The sequence below is a fragment of the Nomascus leucogenys genome, unplaced genomic scaffold, assembly GCF_006542625.1.
Source record: "Nomascus leucogenys isolate Asia unplaced genomic scaffold, Asia_NLE_v1 001516F_33540_qpd_obj, whole genome shotgun sequence".
Lineage (NCBI taxonomy): Eukaryota > Metazoa > Chordata > Mammalia > Primates > Hylobatidae > Nomascus > Nomascus leucogenys.
This window is the reverse complement of record NW_022097890.1, coordinates 18,477-32,246: the sequence shown is the minus strand read 5'-3', so window position 1 is coordinate 32,246 and position 13,770 is coordinate 18,477. Positions and strand designations below refer to the sequence as shown.

At 48.1% G+C, this 13,770-nt stretch overlaps 1 protein-coding gene across 1 annotated transcript in view; it reads right to left on the bottom strand.

Annotated features, from left to right (window-relative positions):
- Nucleotides 1-211: 211 nt before the first annotated feature.
- LOC115834394 (histone-lysine N-methyltransferase EHMT1-like) overlaps nucleotides 212-13,770 on the bottom strand; it is a gene marked incomplete at its 3' end in the record, with an annotated part of 28,737 nt that continues 15,178 nt past the window's right edge. Inside the window, exons 2-5 of the mRNA XM_030809145.1 lie at nucleotides 11,008-11,144; nucleotides 10,444-10,632; nucleotides 2,273-2,350; nucleotides 212-333 (exon numbers count right to left, since the gene is read on the bottom strand). Coding sequence (XP_030665005.1) covers nucleotides 212-333; nucleotides 2,273-2,350; nucleotides 10,444-10,632; nucleotides 11,008-11,144 — 526 coding nt within the window. The remainder of the gene's footprint in view (nucleotides 334-2,272; nucleotides 2,351-10,443; nucleotides 10,633-11,007; nucleotides 11,145-13,770) is intronic.

Here is a 13,770-nt window from a genome sequence, read left to right as displayed (position 1 = left end):
ATTAAAAACAACAACAGTGAAGTCAATGTCCACTACATTGGCCAGAAGGAAACTACTTTAGAATCACTTGAGTTTCTCTAACAAAGTCATTTCAAACGTTTTTTTCTAATGAAATCCTACGCACCCCAACCCCAGGTGGGCTTCCTGGTCCCATCCCCGTCCCAGGCAGTCCCCGTGACGGCCGCACCCCCACACACCCCACGGCATTTACCGAGGGCCACCGCTGGGCTTCTTTCTACTTCTCCGCCTCCTTTTCCTGGCTGGCTTGATCCAGGGACTGTCGGTCTTTCCTTTCCTCTTGAGAAATTTCTTCTTGATGCTGGATTCCGAACTCTGGAGAACCAAACGGGCAGGCATATAAACCACTGAGCACAGGAAGCTATGGAAGGCAAGAGTTTTCTTGCAAAACAGAACATTGCCTATGTCTTGATCTTCAATTAGACGGTGAACTTAACTTGTAGACACTTTCCTGGGTCACACGCATAAAGGCACCCTGTGCTTTTTCCTAACTATCTCTCTAAGCTTAGTCCCTTTAGAGAAAACAAAACAAAAACAAAAAGTGAAATGTATGAATCTTATTGAGTTTGGCATAAAAAAATAAATAAATTGGAAAGTTCTACTCAGGAACTAAGTAAATAAGCTCAGGAAAAGGGTCCGTTCATCTCGCTCACAAGAAAAGGGACAATCAACGCTCGGCTTGCTTCAGAATCTACCCACATGAATTATCTACACAGAGAACAAGGACAGAGGTTGTAATTAACTTATAATATTTCAAGATGTGTTTTAAGCATTTGCTTCTAAAATCTGGATGCGGGAGGGCATCCATGCCACACGTCACACACGGATGCACAGCAGGCGCCCCCACCCCTCCATAGGAGGCCACGTGCAGGCCACAGCGGGCGGAGGGACATTTAAGTAGGCACAGCGGCAGTGCGCGGGCCTCACTGACCAACTGAACGTGTCCCTGCACAAGGCCTGTTGCTGGGCAGCCTTCTTCCTGAGTCGGGTCCCACGTGAGGACGGTACCAGGAGCCCTGTCTGCAGCACACACAGCCCCGGCTCCCCTGTGCTCCCCGCACGGCAAAACTTTTGGGAATAATTTGTGCAAGCGCCACACCCAAAGTTGCTGCTGCTGGAAATCCAGCTGCCCCTGTGCCACCCAAAGACAGACCCCTTCTTTTTTTTTTTTGAGACGGAGTCTCGCTCTGTCACCCAGGCTGGAGTGCAGTGGTGTGATCTCGGCTCACTGCAACCTCTGCCTCCTGGGTTCAAGTGATTCTCCTGCTCAGCCTCCCGAGTAGCTGGGACTACAGGCGCCCACCACCACGCCCGGCTAATTTATTTTTTGCATTTTTAGTAGAGATGGGGTTTCACCATGTTAGCCAGGATGGTCTCGATCTCCTGACCTCGTGATCCACCCGCCTCGGCCTCCCAAAGTGCTGGGATTACAAGCGTGAGCCGCCGCGCCCGGCCGAAGACAGACCCCTTCATCGCCGAACACCACGGCCCGTGTCCTCCTCCTACTCGCTGCTCGGCCCCTGTGTCCTCCTCCCACCCGCTGGTGTGATGAGCCCACACCGTGAGCCACTTCTCCTGTTTCAGAGCATTTCCCAATTCATGTGACCCAAACTTGCCGAGCTTTCCCCCCACGACACAGACAGCTCCTCCTCAGATGCAGGAGCCAACTTCTCCTCCCCTATGGAACCCTCACGGGCTGGGCTTCCTGAGGCTGCATCCTGGGAGTCGCTGCACTTCCCCATTTCCAACCCCAATTCCCGCAGACCAGGGTGCACAACTCTGATCTGGACCCTCCTCAAGGAATGACAGGCTTCAGTAGGGACGGAGCAGAACCCCTCTTCCCTCCTGTCCTCACCACCAGAAAGTTCTATCCGTTCTACCTGGAAACCTCAAATCCACCCCTTCCTTCTCACACATCAGCCGATGCAGCGGAATGCCAAACAGCTGTCCTTGCTGCTGGCTCCCACCACACCCTCTCCCTCTGAGAGCCTCCACAGGCCCCTCAACTCCACCCCACCCAGCACGCAGCTGGGGCAGCCCCATGCCAGGCCCAGCCCGCGCTGCAACTCTGCACAGCGTCTTTCTCATGAGGCTTTGCCAGGGACAGGACCCATCTGTGGCCATCACCACAACCAGCTCCAAGCACATGGGTGAGTGCTCAGGCAACAAGGGTTGGATAAAGGACTGAAGGGCGCTGGTGTCTTTGCATCTCCTCTACTTCAGCACAGACGCAGGAGGAGGCGCTGGGCATTACCAGGTCAGACTCGTCACCGCCTTCCTCCTCCTCCCCGGTGTCCACGGACTCCTGCTCCTCCTCGGACTCCCCGTCCATCTGATCAGCCACACAGTCGAAGCGGGAACCCAAACAGAAACAGAAACCAATTACATCCTTTTGTGGCAGATGACGGATCCAAAGCAAACCTCGAACCGTGCACGGGCCGCACACGCTCGCGGGCTGGGGGCGCCGCCTGCCTGCCCGGCCCCGGCTGGTGTGTGGGGTGACCGAGTGCTGGTCCAGGCAGGGCCAGAGACACACTCTGAGCTTCCACTCTGCTCCCCGGTCCTGTCTCCACATCGGGACCAGAGAGTGGCTGCCCTGGTGCAGACTGAGGCGAGAGCACACCCGCTGGGTGCTGTATTAGTGAGGGTTCAGGTGCTTAGTGTATCTTATGAATGGGATAATTCAATACACAGGTCACAAAACACACAGAACGATCATCAAAGGATTTTCAGAGGCCACAAAACAATGCACAGTGTGAGACCTACCCCCACACACCCACGATCCAGTCCGATCCTCGGAGCCACCACAGCTAAGCTGCCCACGCCTCCTTCCAGTGAACATCCAGGCAGACGTGGGCCCACAGACGACAGTGCATTTCTAGTCTGCACAGATGGCAGGACACTCAGCAGTTCTGTGAATATTATTTTCTTCTAATTAAAAATATGTTCTGGAATTCTTTCCACACCAGAACAGACACATCTTATTTTTTCTGCTGTATTTATCTTTTCTATAAGCACAGGCAATACACAAATAGACGTTCAGTGCAAAAGACACTGAAACATACGTGAGCCTCCGTCCGCCCTGTGCCTGGCACTCCCTGAGGCGGCATGGGGCTGCTCTTGCTGCACTATTCCACTATTCTCTGCATTTCCCAGTGGACAGGCACCCATGCGACTTCACATCAAGGGTGTATTCTACGGGCTCGATGGCTCATGCTTGTAATCCCAATGCTCTGGGAGGCCCAGGCGAGTGGACTGCTTGAGGCCATAAGTTCAAGACCAGCCTGGGCAACACAGCGAGACCCCTGTTTTTCCTATCAAGTTTTTAAAGCTCCGTTTCTGGTATCTCTTATTACATAAAATAAAACTTTGGAATTTTATCTGAACAAGTCAAAGGTGTCCATCTTTTCCTTCATGGCTTCCAGGTTTGTGTCTTACACTAGAAGAACATCCTCATTTGAGATTGGAAAAAACAGTTCCCAATATTTTTACCCATAGTTCAATATTTTATACTGACACTTTAAATCTTCTGGAATTTGTTTTTTAAAATAATAGCTATAGTAGGATATGTTTCACCTACTCTAAAACCGACCCTGCAAAGTGTACAGTTCAGTGGTTTTTAATATATTCTGAGTTGTACAGCCAGCACCACTGTCAGACTCCAGAATGGAGCTCACATTCGTTACGTGCCCTGACACAAGTGCAGGCTGCCCTTTCCCAAAATATTAGTCAACTGGCCCAATCATAGCTATTAAAAGTTCATGACCCCTTGACCACTGATTTAATACCCCAGTCTTACAATCGACCTTTATACATGTCACAGGCTCCCTGTCCAACGCATTAACCGCCTCAGTGCTCCTGAGTGAGCGTCACCTCCGGCAGCCACGTCCCGAGCTCGGGTGTCCCCCACTGTGCACAGTCACCACCACTACTCCAGAGGGTCTCCACCTCCACCCTCACTTCAGAATCAGCAGTTACACAAAACTCCTGCTAGGATCTTGATGGGAGCTGTTCTGAATTTAGAGGCAAACATGGAGAAAATAAAACAATGGACCTTCTTACTCAGACAAAATAATGAGTCTCTCCAAGAACTTAATTTTTAACCTCTTTTATCAGTTTTATAGTTTTCCTCCACATTAACAAGTAACACTCTTTTTTTGTTGTTGTTAAGTTTATTTCTAGGTACTCTGGTGATATTAAGAAATTACAACTAACTTTTTAGGTCTGATACTGTGGTTTGTCTTTCAAAGTCCTCATCTTTAAAGATCCCTACTGAAGTATCTGCTCCAAGACAACCCACGTGTGGAGAACGAGGCCAAATGCTGGAGATTGCTCACTGTCCCCTGTGTGTTTGGGGAGCTTGAAATTTTCTACATAGAAAATCTTTTAAAACATCCCTAGACATTTATTGATTTTACTGATAATGCTGACACTACATTTTCTAATTGGTTATTGCAGCTATATAAGAAAATAACTGGTCTTTATGTCTTGATCACATGTAAGGTCAGCTTAGGAGCTGTAATAGTTTTTGAGCTGATTTTGCTGGATGTTTCAGATGGATGAGTATATTCTCAGCAAACTCTTCTCTCTTGTCTTTTAAAATATTTATGTTTATTTCCGGTTCTTCTCTTACAGAGTCAGCAGGAACAGTCAATGATGCTGCATTCATGTCGAGGTGAAAGCAGCAGCCTCTCCTCCCTTGCTCACGACTGACCATGGAAATGTTCTAACCCTTCTGTGGGCATTCTGACACTTCAGTCAGCTTCGACAGGAGCTTTCATGTCACTGGACAGGTTTCTTATTTTAAAAACAAGACAAGGCAATGAAACCACCAATTAATGGCAGATTAACAACACAAGTTAACTCCACTTCCTTCCAAAACTCTGGCAAAGCGACTTTTGAGGAAGGAACAAGAGCTTCTTTATAAGAGGCTGCTTGATCACTGTGCATACGACAGCTGTAAGGAATCAAGCGGAAGCTGAAAACCCAAGGAGATTAGAAAGAGAAGGGTAACCGCTGACATCAGAATTAAAAAGAGGCTGGGCGCCATGGCTCACACCTAGAATCCCAGCACTTTGGGAAGCCAAAGCAGGTTGATCACGTGAGCCCAGAAGTTCAAGATTAGCCTGGGCAACATAGTGAGAGGCTGTCGACTGAGAGAACCTCATCGCTACAAAAAAAAATGAATTAAAAAAAAATTAGCTGGATATGGTGGCGCACACCTGTGGTCCTAGCTACTTTGGAGGCTGAGGTGGGAGGATCATTTGAGCCCAGGAGGTGAAGACTACAATAAACTATGATTTGCCACTGCACTCACTCCAGCCTGCACAACAGAGCAAGACACACACACACAAAAATAATAAAGTAAACAGAGAACTTGGAGTCTGATGCAGGTGAACTGAGAAGGCTGACACCCAAGTGAAACAGGAAGAGAGAAGCCAGGAGCAGCCCACAGACCAAAAGATGCCTGTCCCGTGGCCACCCAGCAGGACACAACTCTTGAACACCAGGCTCACTTACGGATTCACGCTAAGAAGGGAGAGGGTCCAGCTCTCCCTTCACCAGCACCCAGAGTGGCTGCTGCACCCAGCTGTCAAGCAACAGGTTCTGGTAAGTGGCTTCTGAGCAGAATGGCTAAACCGGGATACTGTTTCAGTGAAAAGACAGGCCACATGCAGAAGAAGGAATCATGTCAACTACACAACAAGGGCTTGTTTCCAGGCCAAAGAACCCCTACAAAACATGTTTCAAAAAGGACAAACAGCCCAATAGATAAATGTTTGGGATGTGAATAGGCACTTCACAAAAGGCATCCAAATGGCGAAGTAAGTATGTGAAAAATATTCAACCTTCTTGTAAATCATGAAAATGCAAATTAAACTGAAAACGTAATGCCACTATCTGCTCGCTGGAGTGGCAGCACCGAGTGTGGCCGGCACAGCAGAGGGGATGCTCCCAGGTGGTGGGGAAGAAGGCAGCCTGAGCAGCCACCGTGGGGAGCTGCATGGCAGGGTCCATGGAGGCCAGCACAAGGCATGGCAGTTCCGTTCCCAGTGGGTACCTGGGGCAGTACCTGTATGAGGGTGCTGGCAGCAACCTCCTCCAGGACAGCCCCACTGGAACCACCCACAGGCCATCCACAGTGGGACAGACACAGACATAAGAGCAGCCATACAGAGGAACCTGTATGGTCGCCTCCCTGGCCTCAGGCCCCGCACACTCTGAAATAGCACCAAGAACCATAAAGAGTGTTTGTTAATACAAGTATCTATTAACATGTACTGTAGTAGAAATTTAAGCTGAGACATGTTAAAACTACAAGGACACAGTGTCAGCTGCCGCAGCAAAGCCGCCATCACATGTAATTCCATGCATGAGAGTGAAAAAGGCACCCGACATCTGAGCATTAGTATGATAACAGTTTTGATCTGCAGACTCTCTGAACAGGTCTCAGAATGCCGCCACCCAGACCACTCTGAAAACTACTATTCCATAACAATGAAAATTAACTAATAATATAAATAAATCCCACAAACACAGTGTTGAGTAAAATAAGCCACAAAGAAAAAAAAGAAAGAATGCATTCTGTGTAATTCCATTTATATAAAGAACGAAATCAAACACGACCATTCTATAGGGTTAGCACTTCACACACGACCACCCTACAGGGTTAGCACTTCACACACGACCATCCTACAGGGTTAGCACTCAGGAAAGGGGTTACTTTTGGGGATGGGAGGTCAGTGGGCTTCTGTAGTGCCACCAAAATTCAAGGCTTTGATCTGGGTGGTGGCCACACAGGTACATCATTCTTCCATCATTACTGAACTGTACCGTTGTCATACATGCAATCAGAATGTAATCCCCCAAATTCAGAAAACAGCTGTTTGAACTTTATAAAATGCCTTTTTTTTAAAACACATATACACTGTGTAGTTTTTCTCGTTTATTCTGTTAACCTAGTAAATCCTGGTCTTTAATCTATTTCTAGTAATGAATCACTCTCATCCTGGGGTAAGCCCTACTTCCTTACAATCATTATTTTAATATGTCATTGCATTTGATTAATATTTTATTTAGGAGGCCGGGTGTGGTGGCTCACGCCTGTAATCCCAGCACTTTGGGAGGCTGAGGCAGGTGGATCACTTGAGGTCAGGAGTTCAAGACCAGCCTGGCCAACATGGTGAAACCTCATCTCTACTAAAAATACAAAAATTAGCTGGGTGTGGTGGTGAGTGCCTATAATCCCAGCTATTCGGGAGGCTGAGGCAGGAGAACTGCTTGAACCTGGAGGCAGAGGTTGCAGTGAGCCAAGATCGCACCATTGCACACCAGCCTGGGTGACAGTGCCAGACTCCATCTCAAAAAAAAAGGTATTTAGGACTTTCGCATTTAGGATTTAGGTGAGTTCAGCCTATATTTTAGTCTCAGAATGGGCTAGCGTACTTTTCCTATCCTTCTCTATTCTCTGGAGCCACTTATGTAACGAAACTATCACTGTTGATTGTCAGTGCCCATCTGGTTAAGGCTGTTCCTGCCATCTTGTTCTGTTTTACACTGACCACGTTTTCTTCTTGGCTTTGCTTTTGTTTCTTGATTCTTTTCTTGCCTTGACAGTCATTTAATGTTTTACTTTATGACAAATACCTAGAGTTATTCAGTGTCCAGTTCCTCTAGAAGATGAGAACCTCAATCGAAAGAGAGAATCGAGAAATAGACTGAAATTAATATGCCATATGGTACATGATAAACATGGTGTTGTAAATGAGAAGGGAAGAAATGTCGGTCAGTAAGTGAAGCTGAAACCTAAGCATTTTGAGGGAAGCCCTGGGACCCTTACCTCACATTTTCTTTAAAAACTTTATTGAGATATAATTAATATGTGATAAACTTCCCCCATTTCGAGCAGTTCTGATATTTTAATTCCATATGAATCAAATATTTATATACAACAATGAAATAAAAGAAGTATTAGAAGATAGCATACATCAATTTATTCAAAATCAACAGTGAGAAAGGTTTACCATAATTAGAACACAGAACCCAGAAATCATAAAGAAACTGATTAGTACCTGGGAGTTCTGACACTATAGACAAAGTCAAAAGACAAAATCGGCATGGTGGCTCACGCCTGTAATCCCAGCACTTTTGGAAGCTGAGGTGGAAGGTTCACTTAAGCCCAGGAGTTCAACCAGCCTGGGCAACACAGTGGGATCCTGTCTCTACAAAAAATAAAAAAACATCAGCTGGACATGGTGGCACGTGCCTGTAGCCCCAGCTACTCAGGAAGCGGAGGCAGGAGGATCGCTTCAGCCCAGGAGTTCAAGGTTGCACTGAGCTGTGATCACACCACCGCACTCCAGCCTGGGCAACAGAGTGAGACCCTGTCCCAAAAAAATAAAAAACAAAACAAAAAACCCAAAATCCACCTGGGGAAAAAAACCTCAGCTCATACTGGAGCCAACAGATCAACTCTTCATTCACAAAAAGATCGTCAGATTACATTCAAAAGACACATAATCCAGAAGAAAAATGAGCAGGGGCTACTTAGCAAGTGGCTTACAGTGGAACAAACACTGGTGGCTGCTCAGCCCCAGGCATGACCCAGCAGTGAAGAGCTGCTGGACTCCAAGAAGGCAGCCCCGCTGGGGAAGGTGAGGAAACCACACCCCTCAGGTCTCTGCAGGTGGGAGGATACACTCAGAGGTGGCCTGGTGACATCAAAGTGCTACACTGTAAATGCAGACGGCACTTATGAGCCTCCGGCATACTCAGCAAAACTGTGACACTCAATACTGCTTGTAACTTGACAGAAAGAGCGTAACACAGCTGAACAGACAGTGCACTGGAGCCACAGACACGTGTGTGCACAGACCGCGGCAGCTGCTGGGGCAGCTGCTCCTCCACGGTGCAGTCAGGGCTGCCTGTCCTTCGGGGAGGGCTGGGCTGTGCTGGGCACGTCTAAGGAAGTTACTGTAGTGACTGTTTCAGAGTGCCAGAGCCACCAGGACAATGGGGTGATGATGCTGTGTTTTCTTCCTCATGCTTCTTCATGTAAGAGGAGAAAAAACTAATTATCTTAAAATAAAAAATTTTTAAATCCTCTTTAAAGATCTAATGGTAACATTTCCCACTAATTTTTAAATAATCAAGCTAAAAGCTGGGAGCAACATTTAAAAATATGCCCTAAAACCTGCTAAAAAAGTACAACAGACTTTGAAATTGAAGCAAAAGGAAGAAAACACATCCCCAAAACTCTGACAAATGATGGAGAATGCTTTGTGTACATTCAGGGATACACCCATAGCACACAAAGCTGACTGAAAGTGGAAAAAGCTAACCGCTAAAATTATGCATTTTCAAATAAGTCACTATTTGGATGAACTAACCTGGACTGCTATTCCTACTATTAGTTTTAGTATAACTTATTAGATACAAGATTGCGTCTAAATAAACATGGTTGGACACACTTGAACAATAAACCACAGATTTGTATGTCAGCTTGATTCTTAACTTTCCACTGTTCGTCCTTATGAAATGCGTCACTCCTAACTGACCCCCTCAGAACTGAAAAAGCATGAATTTAACTCCGAAACTGTATGTCTAAGAACTTCCTCAGTTTCCCTGAGACACTGGCCCAGGTGCCCATGCCTGGCCAGGGGCAACAGCACCGCTGCGACGAGGCTGGGGGCTCGCCCGTGCTGGTGCTTGTGCTTGGGTGGACACGGGATGAGGCTGTCTGTGAAGAGAGCACGCCTGGCCCATGTGTGGTGTCCACAGTGCAATGTGGCAGGCCATGCAGAGCCAACCACAAACGAGCACACAGCAAGCCACCAATCAGCGCTTCAAGCTGTCAGCATTGTCATTCCTGTCAATCTAGAGCCCAGAACAAGTTCAAGAGGCCAGGCGCCGTGGCTCATGGCTGTATTCCCAACACTGGGAGACTGAGGCGGGAGGATCACTTGAGCAAAGGAGCTCAAGACCAGCCTGGGCAGCAAAGCGAGTCCCCGTCTCCACAAAAAAATTTAAAAATTAGCCAGGCACGGTGGCGTGAGCCTGTCGTCCTGGCTGCTCGGGGGGCTGGGATGGGAGGATCATTCTGCCCAGGAGGTTGAATGCAGTGAGCTATGATCGTGCCACTGCACTGCAGCCTGGGTGAAAGCAAGACCCTGTCTCAAAAAAAAGAAAGAAAGGAAATACAGAAAAAAAAACAAGACGTTTACTTCAATGAATGATGTACAGAAACACAAATACTTCTTGAATGAAAATAATTTAATAAATCAAGAAAAAATACAAAAATCTAAGCCAATTGTAAACAGGGGATTTTATCAGGGTCTAGAAGTGACCAGAATGCTAATTCTCAGAACCACAGCCAACTTTGTGATACTCTTCCCTTGTGCTGTCACCCAGGACAGCAACACCTACCTTCTGGGCGCGATCAGCCTCCGACATGCTCTCCTTGGAAGTCCTGCTGTCCTCTGTGGGGAACGCAGCCGCCTGCTCTGCACCATGGCCGTCGTCCTCCTCGAGCTCCTCTGAGTCGTCCTCATCTGAGTCCATCTCCAGGCTCTCCCCATTCACGTGCAGGCTGCTGGCGCCCAGGTCCTTCTCCCCCTAGAACACGGGCAGGTGTACACCCCAAGGCAGGATCAGTGCGCATCATGAACAAACTTGCTTTCACTGAGGAGTCTTGGGTGACTGGGAGGTGCGAGGGCCTGTGGGGAGGCGGGGACACATGAAGAGGTGCCCCTGCCACCTGGAGAAGAGCTCGGCAGACAGGTGGGCGGTGGTGAGGAGGGCAGGGACGACAGGGCGGAGTCCCCCGCAATGATCTTGGACACGAACACTCTGCCCCTATAGGGCAGAGGAGCTTCATGGCACTGGCACCTTCCCAGGGACTGAGGTCACCCAAATTACTGATAACCAGACCCTGAACACAGAAACGCATTTCCACGCACACGTGGCAACTCACTCAAATGTGTTTCTTACCTTGGAACCCACAGTGGAATGAGTTATGCTCTTAAACATCTCAATCACCGTCCTCTGTTTTAATACTTTGGTCTTTTTCTTAGGAACCAGGCTATAGGTCCCCATTCTTCGTTTTTTCTTCCGAGACACTGCAGCTGCTAAAACAAAAGGCAAGCAAGCTAAAAAAAAAAAAAAGTCAAAAGGGGACAAGAAAGGAAAAGAAACACCATTCAAATGTTTTTCAAAGGTAAGAGATAGTTTACAAAACTTGATCACTAAAATCACCAGCAAACCCATCACAACAGGCGCACTGCCCGCAGGTCATCAGCACAGTGACAGGCATCCTTCACTCACGATTAATTCACAGAGAATCAGAAACACGTCCTAGATCATCTGTTCATCTGTTCCATTCACAATAAAACACGGAGCAAACATTATCACCCCACCTTGGAGGCAGGAAAGCCACAAACCGTCAGTAGCAGGGCTCTGAGGCGACTCCTCCTCCCAGTCCCCTTGGCTTTGAACATGGAATGACTACCCTTGAGAAGTCCTCTCACTTTGCAAAACAGACCAACGTGAACAGCATGTGCAGCAGAGGGGACGCAGCGCGGAGCAGGAAGAGCCCGGCCTCCCTCCCCAGCACAGGGGCCAGGCCAGGCCAGTCTTCCTAGGACACAAGCTCTGTGCCAGGTCCGCCCCGTGACTCCACAGCCCAACACCCCGACACCATCCTCCTCGAGCTGCAATCCAGTGACTAAGGGGAAAGACAGTGCCTGGAGCTACTGTCCAGCTCTCTATTAACAGACAAGAGGGTGAGAGGGAGAAGCAAATGTCTGGGGGCTCTGGAGCGTGGTTTCCAAACAATAGCAGCAGGGAGGAAGGGGCCTGGGGGCTCTCCACCCCATTCTGAACAAAGCAGTTCTAGGTTCGATTGGTTTTATATAATCAGACTCCATGACTTTTGTAAGTTCCAGGATTTAAAGAAAAAACAGATCTAAAAGCCACTGCTTTAACATAAAAGAACTCTCCTAAAGGGCTGGGAAAAATCCACTCTGTTTAAAGCTGGGCACAGCAGATCACACCTGAAGACCCAGCTACTGTGGAGGCTTGAGTGGGAGGGAGGGATTGCTTCACTCCAGGAGTTCAAGCCCAGCCTGGGAAACACAGTGAGACCCCCTTTTCTTGCACGCGCGCGCGCGCACGCACACACACACACACACGCACGCACAATTTAGCTCTACAAAATGCAGAAGCAACAGTTGGAGGGACGTGAACGAGTGGGAACCATCCAAAGCAGGTGGGTCCTGTGACAGCACCACCCACAGATGCCATGGGGCCTGGGCAATCTGCTCTGGAGTAAGGAGGTGCCTGGGGCCATGGACGCTGGGAAACGATTGCACCAGGCGTCTGCAGTATGTGCATGGGGGTCAGGCTCTGAGCACACAGACAACATGCAGACACTTGGCTCTGTCTGTCCACACTGGAACAGGCTGACGGGCTAGCATGGCTGTGCTCAAGCAACAGAAATCCCTTGGTAGCCCTGGGAATCCTAAACTCACTATCATAATCATCTTGATATTTTGAATAGATATTTTCTGGGGGGATGAAGAAGGCCTGGATTTAATCAGATAACTTTTAAATCTCTCAGCTTTAAATATATATACAGCCAACTTTTGAACATGGATTTTAATCACATAGGTCCACTTACGAGCAGAATTTTTTTTCCAACCAAACAGGTTGAAAATACAATGTTTGCAAGATGCAAAACCCCTGAATACAGAGGCCCAACTTTTCATATTACACAGGTTCTGCAGGGCTGACTGCAGGGTTGCAGCATGCTTGGATTTTGGTATGGAGACGGGGTCCTGCAGCCAATCTCTGCATATAACCAAGGGTGACTACATGTACTTTCTCACTAGATTCTTTTCCTCATTTCATCTCAGTAACCCATGGTTATTAATATAATAAATCGGACATGGCACCTGTTTCTAAATAAAGCTTTATTGGTGCACACCCATGCCCACTGTCTACATACTGCCGGCATCTGCTTCAGTGTGACAACACCATGACCAGCTGGGACAGGAACAGTGTGGCCCACAAAGGCGCTGACGTTTGCTACCTGTCCCCTGGAAACAGTTTGCTGACTCCTGTAATGAACGGCTGAGTGAGGACAAAGGAGATAACCCTGCATTTCATGTGCTTAAGAATCATGTCGGTCGGGCGCGGTGGCTCACACCTATTGTAATCCCAGCACTTTGTGAGGCCGAGGCGGGTGGATCACGAGGTCAGGAGATCGAGACCATCCTGGCTAACACGGTGAAACCCCGTCTCTACTAAAAACAGAAAAAATTAGCTGGGCAAGGTGGCGGGTGCCTGTAGTCCCAGCGACTCGGGAAGCTGAGGCAGGAGAATGGCATGAAACCGGGAGGCAGAGCTAGCAGTGAGCCAGGATCGCGCCACTGCACTCCAGCCTGGGCGACACAGCAAGACTCTGTCTCAAAAAAAGAAAGAAAAAAAAAAATCATGTCGGGGCCCGATGCAGTGGCTCACATCTGTAATCCCAGCTACTGAGGAGGCGGAGGCAGGCGAATCACTTGAACCCGGGAGGCGGAGCTTGCAGTGAGCTGAGATCGCACCACTGCACTCCAGCCCAGGCAACACAGCTAGACTCCATCTCAAAAAAATAAATAAATAAAATAAAATAAAATAAAATAAATCATGTCAGGAAGTCTGTCTGCTGCAAACAAGTGAAGAATGGTGTCTATGGGCCTCTTACTGGGTGAC